Below are 22,823 nucleotides of genomic sequence, written 5' to 3'. Positions count from 1 at the left end.
GGAAGCGTAAAATTTGACTAATTTTTCAGAGCGTAACTTACGAATAACTACATACATACATTTTAATATTTAAACAACTAAATCAGCGTTTCCAGATTCAAATAAGGTTGGCCGCAGCGCTCAACCTTATTTCAATGACGTATTCTGCAAAGAATTTTTTAAAAACTATTGCAATAATATACAGATTTCGTTTTAGATTTTTTTATGATTTTGCCTAGCAGACAGCATTTCTGTCGATTGCAATCACAGAAATATTAAAAACTTTTCATGCTATTTTAATGCCCATTCCACTCACGAAAGTTGTAGGCCAATACTACGCATCTACTATTAGGGATAGGCTAATAGATAATCTGGAAACCCATTTCTATAGCTCTGACATGATTAGTACTTAAGCATGGTGGAGGCCTTGACGTGCCATGTTTGGTATTTCGAGTTGTACGCACTGGAGACGTGTTCATGATCCAGCGAATACGTGTCTGTATTCGCTGGATCATGAAAATAACCAACCACCTAAAGATTTGTGTCACAAATATATGTCACAGCGGGATTAAAACCCTGACTGTTGGAGGCAAGGAAGTGTCTTTTAGCTATTCACGTCCCTTGTAGTTCATATGAGCTATTGATTACTGATGTATTTTAATTTTCAAGTTATCCTACCATCTAAATTGTTCTTAACTGGAGTACTATTCATAATAAAGATGCATTTCTGTCCTGACAAAATCTAAATATCATGACAAATATTTACTTGATCAACGTTTCAATTGACTCCTTAATTTGCAGCATAATAACATAGAATTACTGTACCGAATTATACTCGATACAGCTGTCTATCAAACGTGTTAGCAAAGGCCTATTGCATAATAAAGGCAATTTATTGAATTTTGCATATAAATTTTGTTACTGGTAAATCTAAAAAAAATATATATATATATATATAATTTACGCTTATGAAAATAAAGCTAGAAAAGTGAAATGCAGAAAGGTTTACTTTTTAGCCTACTTCCCTTTGCCTTTTTTCTGAACTTACATCATTCCACGAGTTTTCTGTGCCTACAGACAAATAGCCACCATTTGTCATTGTTCCAAAACACTTAGTTTGCTGTCAATGGAAACTTTCCGATTCGCATTAAGAGATCCCGACCAGATTTAATTTCAGCCTGTTAGTTTTGCTGAAGTACTTTTACACAAAAAACATACGCAATGAACAACCCTTAATATGCACAGTCTATAAACGTTTATTAAAATGGGATACATTTAGAAACAAGAAAAAAAAAGACAAAGATTGATTTATCCACTACAAAGAAGAAGGTTGTCACTGATTATTATCTTGCCTTTTTACTATTTATGTAATCGTTTATTTTATTTTTAACACCTTCTGCTTCAAACAATTGAAAGAGCGTTTACTTTTTTGAAAAACAGAACTCATTCAAGTCCAGCAGATCAAACAAGTATGGAAATGCGCCCTTTTTATGAGTAGGGGAATTTAGGGTCGCCACTAAGTAATGGTAAGAGATTATATTTGGAAGTACTTGTAAGAAAGACGTAGAGCTGAACCAATGCGTCTGTAGGACAGTGGCTGAAATGGGGCAGGGATCATCTATCAACCAATCGCTCTCCAGTGGACAATATCAAGAATTTTTAGGGTTGTTTTGAGGTAACTACTTGTGAACAGTATTTTAAGGAGTTGGTTGGGGGGGGGGGGTTCGTATAGTTAGTAGCCGGAGTGGCAAGAAGGTTATTAAGAATGAGGAACCAAGAGGGAGGAGGTAAATGTCAGGCCAAGGAGAAATGTCTCTGATCCTTTCTGGTAATTAGCGTATTACTAATTAATGGTAAGTTAGCTGAGATTCCTTTTGCCAGGGGAAAAAAAGTGAGGTTACATTTTGGTAATATTGAAGGTGATGGTTATCCGCGTCCCATGGAAAGATAATCCAAAGTCAGACGTACTAGGTTCAGCTTGAAGCTTAGGATGTCGAAGGGCTGCATGGTTTGTCGAATATGTAGGACGGATGAAGTGTACTATTGTATTGTATTGTACAAAGCTGTGATAAGATTGATCGTGATTGAGAGCAGGCCATTCATGTATTAGGAGAAAGACTGTAGATGATCGAGCTTTGTAATCAATGAAGAGGGGCCTCAAGGCTCGAAGAGTGGTGTGGCATACGCATGAATGACGAGAGAGAGAGAGTTAGCTATTTAATTGAAGAGGGCTGCAGGTAGATCGAAAGATGGCTTTTTACTGAGCAAGCTTCGATGTCACAAGTAAACGTGAAGAGCAGCATTACGTATTTCTTCAAACATTTTAAAGCACGTGTCCAGTGGTGGGTGATGACGGGTCTTGAAGAACGGAATCCATACTGATAATCGTTGATTAGGTAGGCCTCTGGGTAGTGAAGAAGTTGTTGACTTTCTCTGTTTCGAGAGAACTAAGGTTAAGGTGGGATGGCGATCAGTCGGCAGTTCGATTTTTTTTTTTTTTTTTAATAGATTGGATATATGCGTGCTTTCACATATTAAGATCAATGCCAGCTGAGTATAAAAGAGATAAGACAGGGGTTCTGGAGTGCACCGCCTTATTACAACTGGAGAAATGCTATTGGAGCACGAGGTGTTTGCTTCTAAATTAGTATTCTTCTGTTTTTTGACAAAAAGAAGAATATTAAATAACAATTAAATAACAATGAAGTCTTCTGTTCAGTGGCATCTCTCTTGCTGTGCTGTTTCTGGTATGGTACATTTGTGCACAGATGCCTTGATCATTGCAGAGAGAAGAACAAGAAGAACAGTGTAGGGGATTAGTTTTATCGTGAAGTTTCGCAACAGTGATTCAATTCGGATGAGAAAGTTGGCAGTATAGCGAGTAGAACTTGTGTTCGATGGCCTTTGCAAAAAACCAGAAACCTTGATGGTTGATTCACATTTATTAGTGCTTTAGGCCGAGTGTGAAGTTAGAGTATTGTTTTTAAGCCATCTGCGACATGCGGATTTTTTTTTTTTTTCCCCCCATCTGGTTTGGAAAGTAGACGAGAATTTTGAATAGAATGAAGGCCTTCATGCCGGTGAGAATAATTTGTGACTTGATCAGGGTAGTTGTTCGGATTAAACATTTTGATCACGGAAACTTGCGCAAAGGAGAGGAGAGGTGACCTCTGCGGTATATCCGGAAGAACGAGTTAAGAAAAATCATGGGTGTTTGGAGAGGGTAGTCGAATATTTCGGATGGTAGATATACGATTTTATTATTAAATAGATTTAAAAGAAACAAAAGGTGTTCTTTTAATATTTATGTTGGACAGACAGTGGTCACTATGGGATAGACTCTAGAACAGTGCGAGTCCGGATCTCTGATAAGCATTGCAACTAAAGATGCACTGCTTCTTATCCTCCGACCGGCACAGATTTCCAATTAACCATGCACGTACTCGTTATTAGTGCAGCTTCTCGCTGCAGATAATCAGGCGAATATGATCCCTTAAACATTCCAGACCACGTGGCTGCCTAATAAAGCAAACGGTAATTGCTTGCAAATCAGAATTTCCAAATATACGTTGCTATTGGTCTCAGGATATTTTTTTAAATTAACCGGCTTCGTTCGCAGTAATAAAGAAGGTAAATAAAGAAGCTGTGCGGTTTTGACGTAACCATTCCAAAATTACAAAGGTTATTTAAAAAAGCACGCATCTCTTGTTCTGACAGGGGCGAATATACGCTCCCTTTGTCTCTCTTTTCTCTCTACATCAGTTTCCACAGAGTTGTTGACCCATTTTTCATCCACACAAACATTCTTATACAAAATCTTTTATTTGCAAGAAAACGTAACAAATATCTCTTTAAAACCGATCATTGTAGATGTTTTTACAGTGAAGATCAATTACTCAAATTAAAGCAAAATTCAGAAGGTCTTTGATCACGCTGAAGCCCATTGAGTAACATTCTAATACAGTTCTTTTATAAGAAGACAAAATATTTCTCTCTGCCGATGTGATCAAGGTCAGAAAGTTAAGATGTATCCGTTACTACGGGATAATTCTATAAGGCGGCAACATCCAAAAGGAAATGGGAGGCGATTGCTCCTCAAAGAAATCGTTGCGATAAAATATTGCGGATTTTTAAGTAAACACGAGAAAGTAACATAGATATTTTTGTTGGTGTAGAAATAAAAATTTATAATAAATGAAAACTGCAATCTTAAAGAAATAAAGTATTTGTCTTCCATCCCATCTCCTTAAAAGTACAACTGAAAAGATGATTCTGCTTTGCCATCAAATTAATAAAACCTATTTAAAATGCTGTAGAAAGGAGAAATATTCTCGTCTCCCACATAAAATCCTTCACCGTGTTGAAATACCGAAGCAAATTTTCTCCAGTAGTATGGCCTTATTCTCATTGTATGAGTGGCTGTAGCTTAAGTATTTTCTATAAAAGCTGTGGCAGGCGTCATGGAGCGAATGTAAAGGTCCCACGGTGTGTGTGTGTGTGTGTGTTTCCCTGCAGGAGCCAAGATTTTTCCTCTCTCGGAATGCGTGCACTTGAAAAATATAACACACCAACATCCTGTGCCTTGGTTTACGTGGCACTAATCATAAACGATCCTTCAGAATCTTCCTCGTTCATCATATCTTGTCACTCCACCGACTCTTCCCTCGCATGGTGAGGATCCGGAGTGGAACCACATCTTCGAATTGGGATATTGCAACTTGCTGCAGTCATATCACCGAGGTCGATATTCCATCATCTGTAAAGTTGCAGCTGATGGAATCGTTTCTTTTTATCACCCTGACAAAAATGACATACAGAGGCGGCAGGTTTTTCTTTCCGGAAATGTGCATTTTTATTCTCACAAAACCCGGCACCCTTGCTAAAAGAACACGCAATTGAGGCATAATACACTGGCCCCATAGTCTTGATTGCTTCTTTCGCAATTCCATACAGCAAAACAACGAAAGTGAATGATAATTTTCAAGCTCATTCGTGAAATGAAGGCCTCCAGTTTGGAAATCGTCAGTGCCATAAGTAATTTAACACTGGCAATGTAGCTACATTTGTTTGCCCTCCCCCCCTGTCATTTTGGGCCTTTATATTTCGATAACATCTCCTTGCCTATATTTTTAAACGACCATTATAATCTCTACCTCACTGTTTCTGATTTGACAAAGATGGTCCATCCGCGTTTTGTTATTCGTGGCTATGAGCTCATCGGAGAATAAAAACCTGTTATTAAATGACTACTATTTCACTGTGCATCAATATTGGTTATTCATTTGCGCAGTATTGTCTGCATGTGCGCTAGTCGTGTAGCTACTGTTATTGTTCCCATTTCCATTCAGTAACTGCTGGTAAAACCCATCAAGTCCACTCCTAAACAAACTCGGTTTTAAATCGATATTACTACGGGACGCTGATTCTCCACTCGAACACCGAAAGACAAGCGCAGTTGCTGTTGTTGTAAGCATCTGGCAATAGTGATGGATGCCATTGTTATATTCTTGACATATTTATCACCTTTCTATTTCCTTACGACTTTCTTAGATATAGCGGTGTTTTAAGACTTCCACAGTTAGACAGGTTTGGGTAATGCGGAAACCATGTCATTTATAAGAAATTCTTCTTGGATTAGGAATTTGTATTTTCCATTGCACTCGACTAGTTAACGTATTTTTCCCCCTCATGTCTCTTGAAGATAAAAAAACTTACCTAGTTGGGAGGGGGATCTGACCATGTTTAGCCCTCAAATTTGAACTATCTTTTCCTATCATGTACAAATTCTTCGTAAAATATCGTAGATTTCTTTACGAACATTAAATAATTTCCAAAAATGTGTAAATTTCTTGTTATTTTTCTTATGTGAATCCTACCCGTGCAACGTTATAAAAGTCGAGTACATTATTATCGCGAATTCGCTATTATATTAGTGTAATATAATATAAAATATGTAATTGTAATAATATAAGTTGGCATTCTGTCTTGGAAGCAAAAAAAAAAAACTTTTATTAGGGCTTTTCAACTGGTGGTGAGTTAGCCGGTCTCATACATGGAAGTATTTGCATTTTGCGAAACAGACAAACGGGCCTGAACACACGCAATTTTCAGACATAATGCACTAGTCTCATAGCTTTTAGCCGTAATTACAAACAACGACAACTGCTGATCTTTTGTAAATTTTGAACTATTCTGAATCTAATGTAAACAACATTAATGAATCACGAGCCTTAAGAAGGATGAAAATATTAATTACATGTTACATTATTGTGTGAATTAGAGGAAGAAGACCTAGATGCTTATCTTGGTCTTCTTCCTATGTAAAGGAAACTGGGAGTAAACACTGTCAATACTCGGCTGGCGAAGCCAGGAAGAGAATTTGGAGTGCTCTCTGCTCAACCAACCCCTTAACTCCTCCGAGCTCTAATTTATTTCGATCTGGCACCAAACTCATTGTCACTACGATCAGGTAACCTAATCCTGCAGCGCAGCTAACATTTCTTCCAAAAGGAAATCTCTGCGGTATACGCGGAATTAGCAGCTTTTAAAAGTTTTGTATTGGCAAGCATTTCAACAAAGGAACATTAAATGTCCTATCTCGAGGGATGAGTCGTCATAAAGCGAACACTTGCTTAAGATTATTTGAGCTGTCGACAGCTACTAACATCCCAGCACACCAGTGTTTGACATTGCAGTCTTTGCTCTCATATTCGCTGCCATTTTTCGAGCAGGCTTCGTTCACATTAATTCCACTCACGCTTAGATGCATTGGAGTTGTTAAGACGCACGCAGAATACCCAGGAGAATGAATAACTAAAGCGTACCAATTTTGTGCTTTCTGATGCTGAAGAGGGGAGGGGGGGCGAAATTTTTATTTACTGTGTGTAGATGTGGACTACATATAGAAGGCTTAAGATATTCATTGGATATCATTAGTTGATGCACGCTACCCTTCTTTGTTTTCATAACATTCATAAATATCTTTTTATTATCTTCAACCTCTCTCTCTCTCTCACACACACACAAATTTATTAGGCATTGGTATTCATTTTCATATTTCCTTGCCACTTTACTTAAACTTTCTTTTACATATTGGTTTTAAAGGTTTTATTTGATCATAAAACTAGAGCTTTGGCGAGCACAAAGCGCTAAAATGTCCTTCTGAAAAGCGTGCGTGATATTGTTTGAACAACTTTATCATGCCTTCTGTCAGATGTTAACACAATCTGTTGTTGCTATGGAAACAGTGTCACAATCGTCTTATGACGTAAGTATGAAACAGTTTTATTATATAGTTACTTGACCCATTGCTTGCTGTAGAGAAGTAATTTTAGCGGAACTAAACATAACGCAGATCGACAAATCCACAGGATATTCTGTGTCGATTTCTGTAGACAATCCTTGACTTCAGGAAATATTGTTTCAGCTGATATCCACTTAAAAACAATTTTTAAAGTTTTTTCGGCAGTCACATATATTTATTTTAATGAACTTTCACTTCCTAAGGCATTTATTACATGGATCATTTTCCTTTGGGGGAAATGAAGATTTATAGTGAGCTGTTTCAATTTTTTTTAATACCCGCTTAAAAATTGTAGGAGCAAAATAAGGTTTTAATTACTTTAAACTATTATTTTATTATTTTTTTATTAATATAATTTTATTTCATTAATAAAAAATCGGCACTAGCCTCGCGTATCTCCAAATAGCACAATGAGCCGCAGTCTTTCTAAGAAAGGCTTCCTTTTACTTCATGTCGTGCCTATTGCATGTTCTTCCATTTTTGCGAACGTAGAATAAATCGGAAGCACAGAGACAAGGAATTGGAGCATCTAAATTTGTTTTTTGAGAGTTGAGGCAATGATGATTAGTCCAACTTCAGTGGGTTTATGCATTTAATAAAAGTCCAGGCTTTGTGAATATATCCAGTAATAATTCAACGTCTTCCTTGTCACCATTGTATGGAGTTTTTATTCTTTTCTTGATTTTCTTCCCTTTCCACTAAGAAAGAAAATAGACTTCCAAATTCGGTGCAGGAAGGCAATCTCATTCCTTACTTCATTTATTATCCTCGCGATACAAAAGGTTTCCCAAAGAAAACAGCGACTGCTATGCCATGTGCGTCATATGCGAATAATGCAAGGCAGCAGTTTCTCTTTGTTTTCCATCGGAATACGTTTTTCTTTCGTTGGTGAACATTTATAAAACTTGAATTTTTGCGAGCATCCAGTTATTATTCCTGTAATCAATTTTCATGAGAATATTGAAGAATTTGGATGTGATCTTAGATACATTTCAGCTTGATTTCAGAACTCTGATTTAAAAGAAAGATGAATCGCTATTTTCAAAAAAGATAAAAATGGAGCTAACAACTTACTACTATCTTCACTGGGCATCTATAGATGCTCGGTGATGTGCCACACCAGGCCTCGCCATGTAGTCCTGTTGTTTGCTTTTCTGGTGGCCTCAACTCTCTGAAGATCAGTCACTCCACACACGCCACCCATCCATCTCATTGAGGATCTACCCCTGCCTCTTTTTTCCAGGAAATTTACCTTCTATGACTGTTCTGAGAAGTCCCCCTTTCATCTTTTCTATGTGTCCAAAATATTTCAACTTTCTTCTGTCAATATCCTTAAGAAGCCTTAAAGTTCTGCTGATCTTTTCTAACACATCCATTCATTTGTACGCCTTTCAGTATATGATATTCTTTACAGAAGGCTGTAACACCACATCTTAAAAGCAGATATCCGTGTCTTATCTGACTTCTTTAGGCTCCAAGTCTCACATCCAAAAGTCGCTGTCTGAAAAACAACTGCATCCAAAATCTTCAACTTTGTTTCCATGGAGATAGATCCATCCTTCCAGATTTTAGACAGGTCTCTGATTGTTGTTTTAGCCATTCCTAACCTTTTTCTGATGTCTTCTGAACAGCAATTCTTCACATTAATAATGAATCCCAGGTACTCAAACTTGCTGACTTCCTCAATTCTTTCTCCATTAAGGTACACTTGTTTCTCAAGAGCTTCTCTGTTTGTATTTCTTTTGAGAACCATAATCTTTGTCTTGCTAGGATTGAGTTGAAGTCCTTTGTTATTACTTTGTCAAGAATTAGTCCTAGTTCTTCCATGTCATTACAAAGGGGTACTGTATCATCAGCATACCTTAGATTACTGATCAATCCACCTCCTATCCTAATTCCTGTCCTGAGCTCATCCAATGCTTCACACATGATGTCCTCCGCATATATACTAAACAAGTGAGGGGAAAGTAAACATCCTTGCCTAACTACTTTTCCCAACTTGAAATCAGTCAGTCAATCCAACACCTGCTCTTACCATGGCTTGTTGCTCCTTATACAAGTTGGCTATCAACCTGATAGTGTGTTGAGGAAAACCCATTCTTTTCATTACTTCCCACAGTTTCACATGCTCAATACAGTCAAAGTTGTAAACTTTGTCAAGAATTATGGCCTTCGTAAATTGTAGCTTACAACTTACGAAGGCCAAATCCCCTATCCTTCCCAAAGCTCATTTCTCCGATTAGCCAACATTTATTCAGCAATTTAACATGCAGACCGTCTGATTTAAAATACGGCTAATGGGTTGTTAAAAAAAAGTTCTCAGATAAAATAACTTGTTTTCCGCGTCTTGTGAATTTAACTTAGTGTTTATTTAAAAAAAAAAAAAAAATGTCTTTAGGACTGGCCTACACTAACATCTCGGCCAACCAGACTCACCTCATATGCAGATGGAAAACAGTTTAATCTAACACTCCAATAGTTACTTCACTTCTCTCCTAATAGCGTAATTAATTTGTACCCAGTTATATTATCATCATCAAATTCCTGATATGCACAGGGATACCATGATAGTACTACATGAGTGGGTTACATTATTCCTATCACCCGATGGACATTGTCTCCAAATTAATCTGTCGCCAGTTAAATAAATCTACCTGATTTATCAGGACTGCGATACTGTCAGATCTTATATTTTGACCTTCAAAGGTACTTCTAACTGCATCATCCCGTATATCAGCGTTTCCCAGATTTTTCCTACGACGGAACACTTCACAACTCCCTGAAATTTTCACGGAACAACTTGGTTATTTTGTAATGTATTAATTAATAATTATGATATAATCATACAGAGTATTAGTACACTTATGTAAACCGTGTGACATGTTGACAAATATAAAATTACAATTAAATCAGTTATCAATCACTGGACTAATGAAATCTTGTAGCATATTTTAGTTTCTTCAGGCCGACATCATTAAATTTGTGCTGATTTTCATTGACATATCCCATTCTGATCACCAAAACTTTATAATATTATAAGTATAAAATATTTCTCCTGTGTGCTGGTAGTCTCCCTCCCCCCTTTTGCACGTCCTGGAGATCGCTTTGTAGGCTGTGGGTCGATGAATCACTATCTGTTGCGTCACAAGCACATTCAATAAGAGATTTCTTAACACCAAAATTAAACAGTCCCTTGTCTCTTATTCATATTAAAATTTAAATCTGTAGGCCTATTACTTTTAAAAAATCACGGCACTACGGTTTAAACAAGCACTTTCACCCTACAATACGAACTTGCGAAGAAAGTATTCAGTATTATTAGATTATTTGACAACCGGATACAGACTACCTTGATCTTCAATTTCAGTGGAAAAAATTTTCTTTATACTTGCTTGATGATTACTCATTAACATTTGCAACACAGATGTTCTTTCGTTCAGTTTTGAGAACAGAGGATACGCTGCCTATTGTTGTAATCGGCTTGGAGGCAATTTTTATGACCGGTCATAAACAGCGGTATTCCCTTTCCCGAATTATTGCATGTTTAAATATACACGGCTTGGTCACTGACATCACGGAACATTATTTACTTTCCGCGGAACACAATTTGGGAACCCTGCCGTATATCTTGGGCTCCCTTCTGGGTCTTTTTCCTGGCATCAAACATCCGTTCTGCTAATCTTTCTTCTCTCATTCTGTAATTCAGTGTATACAGAATTACAGAATTCTGTATACACTTTGCATTAGGAACACCCACTTAATAACGTGTTGCTCAATCTTTCTGTGCAGTCACGGCTCACAGACGCTTGAAAGCAGATTCCACAAGGTGTGGAACATCCATGCATAACTCGATCCATGTCCGCTGCAGCAACTCCATCAGTTCATGCTCATTCCGTGGAGGAGGATCCGCAGTTCTCACACCCCGTTCTGGCATATCCCGCATATGTTCAATTGGGTTACAGTCAGGGGAGTTTGGAGGATCAAGGCAATGCTTCAAATTCATTGTTGTGTTCCTCCAACCGTTCAGTAGTTGCACAAGCCCGATGACAAGGTGCGTTGTCCTGTTTGAAAGATGGCTCTGTGGTAGGGGTAGATCTCCTGCAGATATGGATGGAGGTGGTCTGCCAAGAAGTCCCTCTAGCATCTACCATTCAGTGATTGTGGGATGATAAACAACGGACCTAGGTCATTCCAGGAAAAAGCTCCCCAGACTATAAAAGCTCTACCGGCCTGTTGAACCCTAATTCTGCAACCAGGGAGAGTGCTTCATGCTGTTTGCATCAAATGCGAACCCAGCCATCAGCATGGTGCAGTAGAAAACGGGACTCATCACTCGAGATGACCTTCTCCCAACTGTCGAGGGTACATTGCCGACGTTCCTTGGCCCATGTCAGATGTTTTTTGCTATGCCTGACTCATGATGGGTACCCTTGATAACAGCCAGGCATCTGGCTGTGGAGCTCCAGGTGATGCAAGGGTGGTTGCATGCAGAAATGGGTTGGACTCTCCCGCTTTTGTACTGGTCGGTGAGCTGTGCGACTGTTGCACGTCGTTGCTGAGATACGATTCGTGACACCTGACGCTCACCTGTAGGATTAACAACGCCTTGCTGGCCAGTTGAGCCCTTTTGCTGGATGTCTTGTTCATGGTTAATCCAGTCCTGGAACACCCTTGCCAGAATCCTTAAAAATGAAAATATTCGGTAATTCCTACCCTTGATACAATAGTAGCGGAGCAACTAACAAGTGTGGCTGTTTTTCCTGGCACCTGCTTTCCGGGCCCCAACTATCTGCCTGCGGTCAAATTGGCTTACGTTGCCACGTTTACTGTTTACGTATAGAGGATAAGTGTTCCCATTTATAGTAGCCGCACGTGACATTGATATCACGTACTTCGTAATCGCGCTGAATATGTAAATCAGGAGGTTGTTCCTAATACAAAGCTAACTCAGTGTAAGTGACGATACCTCCAGAGATTATCTCTGCCCACATATTCCTTATTGCTAACAAAGTTCCTACCGAATATTTTTATTTTTAAGGATTTTGCCAATGATGTTATCTACTCCTTGCCTTTATGTGGTATTCATTTCCTGCTCTTATTTAGATCTGTAACAAGGAACAACTTTTTTTCTTTGTCAGCTGCCACCTTTATTGACTGGAAAAATTCCTCCAATTTCTCCTTAGTATAGTCCTCCTGCAACACTTTACTTATTATTGCCTGCCATTCAAGAAGATTATCCTAGTGTTTAGTGTTGAATACCATAGATACGCCTCCTCTCTCAGATCATCACTGTCTGAATTACATCATGTTTGTTATTTAGAATATCTCACCTATTGTCTTCTTTGTCTCAGTAACACCATTTAGGTTGACCTGGTACTTCTCCAATTCTTCTGCCAGTTTCACTTCTTTTCAGTTGATACTCTTTCCGATATTAGTGCCTGTCTTGAATTCTACTGATGCTGAATCGGAATTTGTTTTAGTTATTTATATATTATAAAGTTTTTATGAAGGTTCCAAGTTTCGTTTGCAAACATTAGACGTAATCTTGGGTGCTTAAGATAGCAAAATTGGGTTTGATTTCCTACTTATCACAAATGGATAATTTACTTAAAGATGCCAACCAGTCTCCTACGGATAAAGTAGGAACTGAAGAGACAAAACCCTATGTTGTCTCTGAGTAGTCCTAAACAGTTATAGAATTCTGTAATCCTAACGAAGTTAAGACTGTCGAGAATTGTTGTGTTAAATGACCTCAGTTTGACTTAAGTTTCGGATTCAAAGTGCAAACTCGTCTTCCCAGCAGATGGTGTACCCAACTGATCCGAATTATCGAAAAGTTCTCTTTGTTCTTCTGTTGAATATAATGGATGCATAAGCAGAGGTAACAGTTAATACATCCTCTGCGAGAATTGTAACCAAGTCTAAATTCGCGGTTATTCTTTCTCTGGGTAAGTCCCATTTATCTACTAGGCCTTGCAGTACGCCGGTTTATCTGTAAATAGCAAACTGCTCTGTTTGTGGTCTGCAGTGTTCTGTAATGTGCAGATGGCTACAGAATGAGCATCATGCCGATTACTATCCTGCCAAATTAAACCTAAGGGAAATATCGGTGCATTAGATGAGCCAGTATCCTGATGTAGATTAATCTTTGGGGAAATCAGGTGCCAAAGGATGCTTAGAGAAATATTTAACACCACTGCACCTGTTTAGCTACTTCGAGGTCGCCAAGTTCCTCTCGGTGTATTACCGTATTGTTTATCCAAATTGCCCCTGTAGACTACACGATAAAATAACCCTCAACACAATATTATTCGCTGTGGAATCTTGATTCTGTTAGAATTATACCTAGAGTAATAAAATTTTGATATTTTTTAACAGATGTAGTTTCATAATAGACATAAGTTAGTAATAGAATAAGTCGTGAGCATCGTCTGTAAGTTGTTCTCAGTCCGGTTTGTCTGTTTTGCGCAAAGGAAACTGTGCTGGCTTCATGGGATGTGCGTAAATTCTACACATCACTTAATGTCCGAAATTCTTTATAAAGTTTTTGATTATTAACTCGCACACGGAAAAAAAAAACAAAAAAAAACCGCAGCCACAGTTTCACGTTTCTACTTGGTGGTTACAATACGGAGGTTGCGTTTTCACATTTTTGCTGATATTTTCGTTTGACAGCTTGGTCATGTGTGACTCTGATTTTAGAGCTTTCTCATGTTTAATCCGAGTCTGTTGGTACCGGTTCATATCGATTTAACGATCAAGCATCGTGAAATCAATGCAATTATCTGTGTACGCTTCGTCATAATATATTCTTCAAATATGGCTGCACCAAACAGTTTTCTCCAGTGGAATAATGTTAAACGAATAAAAAAAAAAATCAGTGATGACCACACATCCTTGATTTCCGTGCAAATCTGTCAGCGTTAAACTTATGCTTTGGGCATTTAATTTCAATATTCTATTTAACAACACCTCTTGAAGGCCCAAAATCCAAACCACAGGTGTAAAACATAATAATAAGGGAAGCTGATTGTTATAAGAACAAATATGAATTGTAGTTTGTCTCTCTCTTTCTCTCTATTTGTGAAGATTTCAAGGAATGCTGTTCCAAAATTTAAATGATCTGGCCTGCCACTAAGTTAAAAACAACAACAACAAAAACACGTTTCATATGACATTAGATAGTGGAGAAGAGTGTTATTCCGTATTTCAATGTCCTTTAGGAAGGTTTTGGAAAAATCAATGGAGCTCATGAAACAAAGGCGTAATAACAAAAAAGTTAGAAAATGTCCATTTTTTTGGGGGGGGGGGAATTCAGCTTGTGTTAAATAGTTTTAGGGAAAAATTGTATTGTTCATGCTCTCGAAGTAGAGAAATTTAAAGTGAAAGATTTCAATCTTTATATATATCTTAAATACGTCTTTGAGAGATCTTTAGATCAGGAAACTGTACATTAAAATAAATTAGCAGTTTATGCATGCCTAGTTGGCCGAGTGAATAGCACACTCGCTATCTAACCAGTGATTTGAATTAGATACTCCTCTGATGATCACTGAACAGCATCATAGAAAAGAAGAATCTATCCTGTTCAAAAAAATCAACTTTCTACATTACTTTTGCATGTTATATTTGAGACCGATTTATCGGATTCTAATGGCTGTCAACAGACAGCCATTAGAATCCTGGTATCCTCTGAGCCCGTAATTATTAATATCAAAGTATAATAATATAGATCTCACACTACTAAGAAACCTTGTTTGTCAGTTGTTTGTTTCATACTTCGCAAATATTTCAATTGTCGAAGGGAAATATTAGATCGAAGATTAATCGTATCTTTTATCTCTCCTCTCTCCTGAATTGGACATCGTTAAGATGTCCCTTTTGGACAGTAAATTATGTTGATTGTTGGCAGAAGCTAAGGAATCGTAAAAATTCCTTTGTTGTATGTACTCTTGTAGTGCGCATTAACGTCGGGTTGCACTGCTAAACAAAGATAAGACAGCGGAAAATGAACAGGCCCGTAAACAGGTTTTATTATGTTGGACGCCAACGGAAAGTGTCAGCAGAGTCAACTTAACGGCGTCGTAATTTTCGGCGAAGAATTGGAGTAAATACATTAGACTATCGTTAGCAGAGCAAGTAGATTTAAGCATTTACTTCGCTATGTTAGCGAAGTCGCAGCGTGGCACGGGTTAGTCTGACTGTAAATGCTCATTAACATGTGACATAATCAAGAGATATCTCAGCACCCTGATAAACTCCCCTGTCGGAAAAAGTGTGCGATGTTCACAAACAATGGAGATTAATGTAAATTATGATGGGATTGTGTCAAGGAGCGAGATCCGTTTAATGAATCTAATTATGGCAAAGCAGAACCCCTATCTGAATGCATCTGTACACATCGGAAAGAAGGAAGATTTTTCTAATGATAGATGGGTCTTTTACTGCTCCTCCACGTTTGATGCATCTTTAACTTTCTGGGTGCATCTCATCTCTTTATTGTTGATGATACTGCTGCAGCCGACATCCAGAATTATAATTTTCTGGTCGCTGAACTGCTTTTCTGTAACATAAAATGTAGTTCAGTTCTTTAAATGTGCAAATGCTAAATCACATGGCATTGTTAACCTTGGCCTGAAAGGTATTCGATGTTTATGGTATCTTTGACATTAATAGGGCGATTATTGCCTTTAACATTTGTTCCCTAGTGTAAAATATGATACGAAGAAATATATAATATAAGGTCTAATGTAATGGACAAATTGTGACGATCCTTCTAGGATTCATAAACATCATTGAATCAAATGTGAAGCATGATATAAACATTTCTGAATTTGTTGTGTCCATTAACACTAATATGTAAGGTTTTTTTAGTCAGTGTATATTGATCCGCAGCTTGCTCTAGAAATTCTCCCATTGCAAAAAGGCTGGTTGGTCGTTTGAGGTACGGTGCATGACCTGGAAACTTCTGGGAATTTTTTTCAGTCGGTTTCCAAGTTAACCGGATCCCTTAGAGCAGTGTTTCTCAAACTTCCGATATCCGCGTACCCCTTCTTAAATTTTCATTATTAACAAGTAACCCCCCCACACACACACCCTTATCAAATGATAAACAATTAACATCAAGTATGTTTCATGTCTATTTTATTTGAATTTATATGTTCATGTAAACAAAAATGCGATTTATTTTTAATAGAACAAAATTTGGAAGAGGTTCCTCTTCATTTCCTGTCCATGAAAATCCACATTTCAAGTAATTCATATCATACTTATGAAGATTTTTCATCTTCTTCCTAGTTGGTTCTCTAGAGATGTCAGACGACACACTCTTATCAATTTCATTTGATCCAGATGCAATATCAATGTTTTCTTGTTGCTCACAGCTACTTGTATTTGCTATATTACTCTCTTTTTTGTGTTTTATAAATCCAGCCTTTAACAATGATCCATACTTAAGAATTTGAAAGCTAAAAAATTTATCGTATTTACTTGAATATAACTCGCACTTTTTTCCCAAAATTAAAGCTAAAAATCGTGGTTCGAGATATATGCGGGCATTTTCGGAAACTAAATTTTTCAGAAAAAAACTGAAAATCGTGTGACTTCCAAGAAGCTCCTACTCGCTATCGCTACTTTTGGCATCGAGAACAGTTTCTTTGTGTGCATCATCAAAGTCATCTACCCAAATAGCTTCATCTTCTTTCCCATTATTTCAAGCAAAAATTACCAGTAACTTACAAGACTTGAGATACGTAGAGCAGCTATGAAGAAACGCATATGATTGGTGCGGTATTAACAAAAGATCACGCGAACCAAAGACAAATTAACATTTCAACAGTTGAGTTGAAATGCCAATTCTCTTCAACCGAATTCCACAATATCTGAAACACATTCGCTATATATTTCTTAGTTTTAACACGTTCACGACGAGGGTGATGTCAATCAAAACCATATGTTGCTGGTGCAACATATGGTTGCTTGAGTCTATACAGCAGTTTCTGTTGGAGGGGAGATGTGATTCATTAGTTAGTTAGGGCATTAGTTAGTTTTTTTTTTTATCCTGATTGTCTCTAATTGCACTATTTGTTGAGAAATATGATTCCATGCGTTAATGGTTATTGTCACGTATCCCCTGAAGACCTTTCACGCACCCCAGGGGGTACGCGTACCACACTTTGAGAAACACTGCCTTAGAGTAATGGAACGTAGAAGCCACGCTATTTCGGACAACAATGCGAGTATTAGGGTTTGGGTTCAGGCGATTGCCACAATTGTCTGCCTTATTCTCGTCTCGATGCCTCAAAATATCAGCGATAAACATCGGCTCAGCCTTTGGTGACTGCTAGGAGGAGACCAGCTGCCCTCCGATTTCCTAAAGTTTGGGCTAAAAGATCTCGGTCTACTCCCTTGGAGATATAAAGGCGTTGAGATAGGACTTTTTTATTTATAAATGTAAGCCGAACTGGTTAATCGTACTCAAATAAGTCACTGTCTATAGATAACTTAAAAAAAAAAGTTTAAAAAATTCGAATTCCACTTTTAAAAGTACTCCGAGACTTGGGATTGAGAAGCGTTTTCTAGTGCTCAATTTTCAGTTCTGCCCAAGTTAAGAAGATTAATATCGTGGCAACTAGGAATTACATTTTATGAATTGGCAGTGAAACAGCCAACATTGTTCACATTGTCTTGTGTAATCTGTGTTGCATCTTATTACTACTGTTAGATTGCAAAATATAATCATTCCCAGTTTTTGTCAATGCGTTGACAAAAAGTATAAACTCCTTTCGTCGTGTAAAATCCTCGTATTTTTTCACAACAATCCTTTTAAAAAATCTTGTAAACCTAAGAATCAAAAGAAACCTGGCGATCCTGCCCCAAAGAACAAAGTTGGAAATTTCTTCAAGCCACTCTATCTCCCCAATAAACAGAACGATGGTCCCACATCAGACTACGAAAATCTTCTGCCTCCGAAGACATTCACAGTATCCATGCCTCCATGGTGGGATTCGAACTTGTAGGCTGGAGGATCGAAGAGGCTATGTACTCGTCTAACAAAGTCAGGTGAGTTAACCAGTTACTTGAAGTGGCATTCTTTTTTTTTTTTTTCCCAGCTGAAAACTCGGATTATTGCATCCCTTAAAAGATGCACGCTTAAGATTTCAATTAGCAGACGTAATATACTGATTCATCACACCTTAATCACGTTGGACAAATGCCAACCTGCAAGATCAGCTGTTCTGGACAGATCCGCTGACCTGATAGATTGGCATTACGTAACATTAAATTTAGAGGTTCCTAAAAAAAAAAAAAAAAAATTGGGACAGGGCACTTCATAAAGTGATTCTTCCAGTTTCTTTGCCATCTGTTTCTTTGTCTTATTCAGTGAGAACAACTTGGAAGAGGGGGGGGGGAGAGAAAGAGAAACGAACATTCCAAAAATTTGTGAGTTTCTTTGCTTGTTCAGATTTCGTGTTTAACTAAAACTGTTCCCAGTCACTGGATGGGAATGTTCGCATGTCAGCGTACTCAGTTTACTGTTGGAACACACTCGAAAACTGTTTTGCTTCCATAAAAATTATTTATTTTGAATTTTTCTCAAGTTACTCCTTGAATACCTTGAAAAATAGCTGCTGTTCACTGGACACGGTTCAGAAATGTCGAAATTCTTTAGAAGCTGGAGGAAAAGAGAAATGTTTTTTTAATATGAATTAAGGGCACTTATTAATCACCGAATAAGCCCAAACATGACCTCGCGCTGCAGATTGGATTAAGAGTCCAGATCTACTTTGAGAGTATGCAGTAAAGTTCTGAGATATTTTTATGTTGCTCGTCGTAAAATTTTATGGCCTGCACAGACTAGAAAGTCGCATCAGCATTTATGGCTGGCGTGCAGGAGGCAGTTAAATGGTGACGGGAGAGCGACTCGTTTGGGAAAACAAGGCCCACTTTACTCCCGACTCTGTATCTGATCGACTATTTAAAGTAATGAGCTTTGTACCTTCAGTTGTGGAAGTGGTTCTCTTACCCTATTAGCATACACACGACTTCCGTAGTTTACGGCTTACCCTCAGGGCGCCGACTCCTACTGCTCCTTGGGGTGGGATAAAACAGCACATCGAGTGGCCTTATTTGTTGCTTACGGTTAGCTGCAGGTGAGTAATTGCCACTTTTTTATGCCTGAAGCTTATTATAGATTTGAGCTAAGTTAACATGCATGGGAAAATGCCTCATTTGTAACTCTCCGCCTAGTTAAGTAGTACCCTCGTTTTCCCGCGGTGAATGTGAATTGGAGGCCTAGTTCGTAACTGGGAGATGTTATTATGCTGACAATTAACAGTCGGAGGTCTTATCCAGCATGTCTTGCGCTTTGTTTGAAATATGAAATTCGAATAGTAATTTTTTATATAATAAACCCGATATTATGAACAAAAACTGATATTATTAAAATCAAATAACAAACTTGTAGGCTAAATACTAATTTTTCTCTGCATATAATAAAAGAATTTTAAGACTGATGTAACTTAATTAATTTCACAGTTCCATGTTTCATTTCCAGCAATCAATTCTGCTTATAAATACCGCGTGCCCATTCACAGAAGTACCTCCGTCTCACAATTACGAAGACGACGCGACATCATCTCTTCCCACTCCCCTCCTTCAAAAAGAATTAGATTAAAATCCCGTCTAGGTTGCTTGGAACCTTCATTTGATGGTGCGTTAGCCGGTCTTTTTCACAGATATGATAAGGCTTTTCTAGCTTTATATTTTCGCTGCGAAACAAACCATCCTAAGAGCACACGCAGCTTGTAGAAACAATATGCTTGCCTCAGTCTTATTTCCCTCATCCATGGATGAAGGAAATAAGGAAATTATTTCCTTCATCCATGAAGGTTAAAACCAATCGTCCCCCTCCCTCCTCCCCAGCAACTCCAAAACTAATGGAATTTGTGTCGTGCAGGAAGAACTAAAGAAATTGATTGCTTAGCTTACAACGCAAATGAAAATGCGGAATAGTTAGCAGTGTGAACTTTGGGAGGAATCTGTGGAACTTACTGATATGCCGTTTTCAGTTTTTGTAAAAATAAAGTATAGCAAATACACCACGTTAAAATAATGAATTTTTCTAAAATTACTGATATATTACTAATAATATATTAGTAACTATTCTGTGCTTAAATAATGACATATTTCATATCATAAAACAAAGATATTAAATCAAACATTATTCGTTACTGAAAGTAGTAAAACCTGCTAATCCTTGGAAGAAGGTAACAATTAACTACGTAATTTTGTAGGGTTATTAGGTGTGATAGTTAAGCATTGAGGGCAGAGTGCCAGAAATTCGGGGGAGGGGAATAGCCTAAAGTACAAATTTCAGACTTTGTCTTGCCCACCAGATCTAGTCTGAAGAGACTTCCGAAAATCTGTTTTCACTTCGATTAGTAAAAACCGACCGAATCTCAACATTTTAAAAAAGGTGCAACAAACCAAGTTCTGTAAAATATGATTTGTCACTTACTTTAAACCAAGGGATGTTCTTCATTTACGTTACAAAGAAGTAACAGGTGAGAAATTCTGCCATTTTCTATGCATAATTTCTTTGCAATGCTGAAATTGTTGAAAGAAAATATCAATCTTTCGAGATATCTTCTTACCATTTTAAAACCTCGTGAATATCGGATGAGTGTCTGTTAACAATTATTACTTTGAGATGTTTCGAATCGTAAATATGGACCGATAATTTAGTAGCCTCCGAACTTAGCTGTTGAATTATTTACTTGAATTGAAATGATATTGCATTTCTATGCCCCACAGAATATTGTTTTTGTTGCTGGATCTTGTAGGATTCCTGATGGTATTTTTTAAATTAAATAAGAACGGGTATTTCAAGTACTGTTTTTAAAAATGTATTTTCATATTAAAAAAAGTATGCGTTCTTTGAAATGTCGATCCAAGGAGCGTATTAATAAATAATAATAAATTATCACATCAGTGTCAAATTATAATCTATGGTGATAATTTGATATTGTCAATATCAAAAAGAGGCTTTGTGTGCGTGTGTTATCCTATTCATTGCTCCCAGAGAAAAGACTCCGTAAAATGGATTCAGTTCCCATTTCGGCTGTAGGACTTGACGGGAGATTTTCAGTATATTAAAACATGGGAAAGGAATATGCTGTATTTAATCAGAAATATAAAAAATAGCAGGAAAAATAAGTACCGTTTTTAATGCCATTTTATCTTAAAATCGACCACGAAAACCATTCTATCAATAAGAGTTCAAATTATAGTAAAGAGAATTGCTACTTTGTATGGAGCTGTTTTAATATTTCTCTTCGTTTTACAGCTATATGGTGGTTTCCAGCTGGGACAGGTGGTCAAGACAGCTTCTACTTTAGTCCCCAACCAAAAGATCAGAATGCCATTAAAGGACAGAGTGTTACTCTCACTTGTAACGTGTCAAACAACCAACATATCCAATTTTACTGGACCTTGGACGGCAACTCTATAGAAAACACTACCCGTCGATACCAGGTGGGCAGCAATCTGCACATCACACGAGTCGATCCGTTGCATGATCTTGGAGAATTCAAATGCGTTGCCATGAATGTCACAACCAAAATCTCCATGATCAGCCAAGGAGCTCAACTCAACATACTTTGTAAGTAATACTAGTTATTAATTTTGGATTAAGGATTTCCCGTGTATATTGCATGTATGCCACGAATGTTTTTTTAACCAAACTAACTCTTTAAAAGGCCTGATTTTAAGGCCTTTTAAAAGAAATTAGTATTTTACATTTTATAAATTTAGCTCGAGTGGAAAACACATCCTCACTGAATGTATGTTAATGTTTGCTGGTTATCTCGTAACAAGTGAAAAACTTCAACCGGGAGAATCTTCCAACGGTTTATAGACATTGAGTTATAATTTATGTACTAAGTTTCCACCCGACTGCATAAAAGCGAAAAATGTACTTGTTTTGAATGTTGCTTTAAGAGTATTGAGCTCGCATGATCAACATCCGCAGTTAAAAACTAATTTTACGATTCGTTAAGATTCAAAGAACGGATTTTCTAAGAAGACAAGCGCTATCTAAAACACATGGTAATTCTTCCATCAAAAGAAGCCACTCTCGTAATCATCTAAGTAGCGAAACCAGTGGCTCTTCAGACGATCCCACTAGCTGCGAAAGCCTCTTTCTTTTCTCTAAGGCTTCATCCGTTAAATTAATGTGAACCATCATCTTCTGAGCGCGAAATCGTTATAGAAGTGAGCTCGAATGACCATAAGTATATTAACAACCCTTGTTGCTACTTGTTTATTAAAGGAAAATACGTCCGGCGCGTCTGCTCATACTTCAAGATCTGTTTCGTTCAGCGGGGATGTGCACTCAGCATATTCACAGCTCTTAACAGCCATTTTTCGATCTGTCTAAATACTCTTTGCTGCGGCTTATGTGGAGCGACCGTAAATGATGCAATCAGCATATAAAATGGCAGATGGTTTCGAGTTACTGAGGCAGAAAATTAGATGCGTG

The 22,823-nt window shown here is 37.6% G+C and overlaps 1 protein-coding gene across 2 annotated transcripts in view; it reads left to right on the top strand.

Moving 5' to 3' along the window:
• LOC150101332 (inactive tyrosine-protein kinase 7-like) overlaps positions 1-22,823 on the top strand; it is a 340,607-nt gene that overhangs the window by 76,085 nt on the left and 241,699 nt on the right. For both annotated transcript variants that reach the window (XM_090400047.1, XM_090400046.1), the window contains exon 2: positions 21,630-21,944. In XM_090400047.1, the coding sequence (XP_090256173.1) occupies positions 21,630-21,944 (315 nt within the window). The remainder of the gene's footprint in view (positions 1-21,629; positions 21,945-22,823) is intronic.

The sequence above is a fragment of the Typopeltis vanoorti genome, chromosome 11 (genome assembly GCF_054136105.1).
Source record: "Typopeltis vanoorti isolate ZY-2024b chromosome 11, IOZ_Tvanoo_1.0, whole genome shotgun sequence".
Classification (NCBI taxonomy): domain Eukaryota; kingdom Metazoa; phylum Arthropoda; class Arachnida; order Uropygi; family Thelyphonidae; genus Typopeltis; species Typopeltis vanoorti.
Note: the sequence above shows the minus strand (reverse complement) of the source record. Positions and strands in the feature narration are given on the sequence as shown.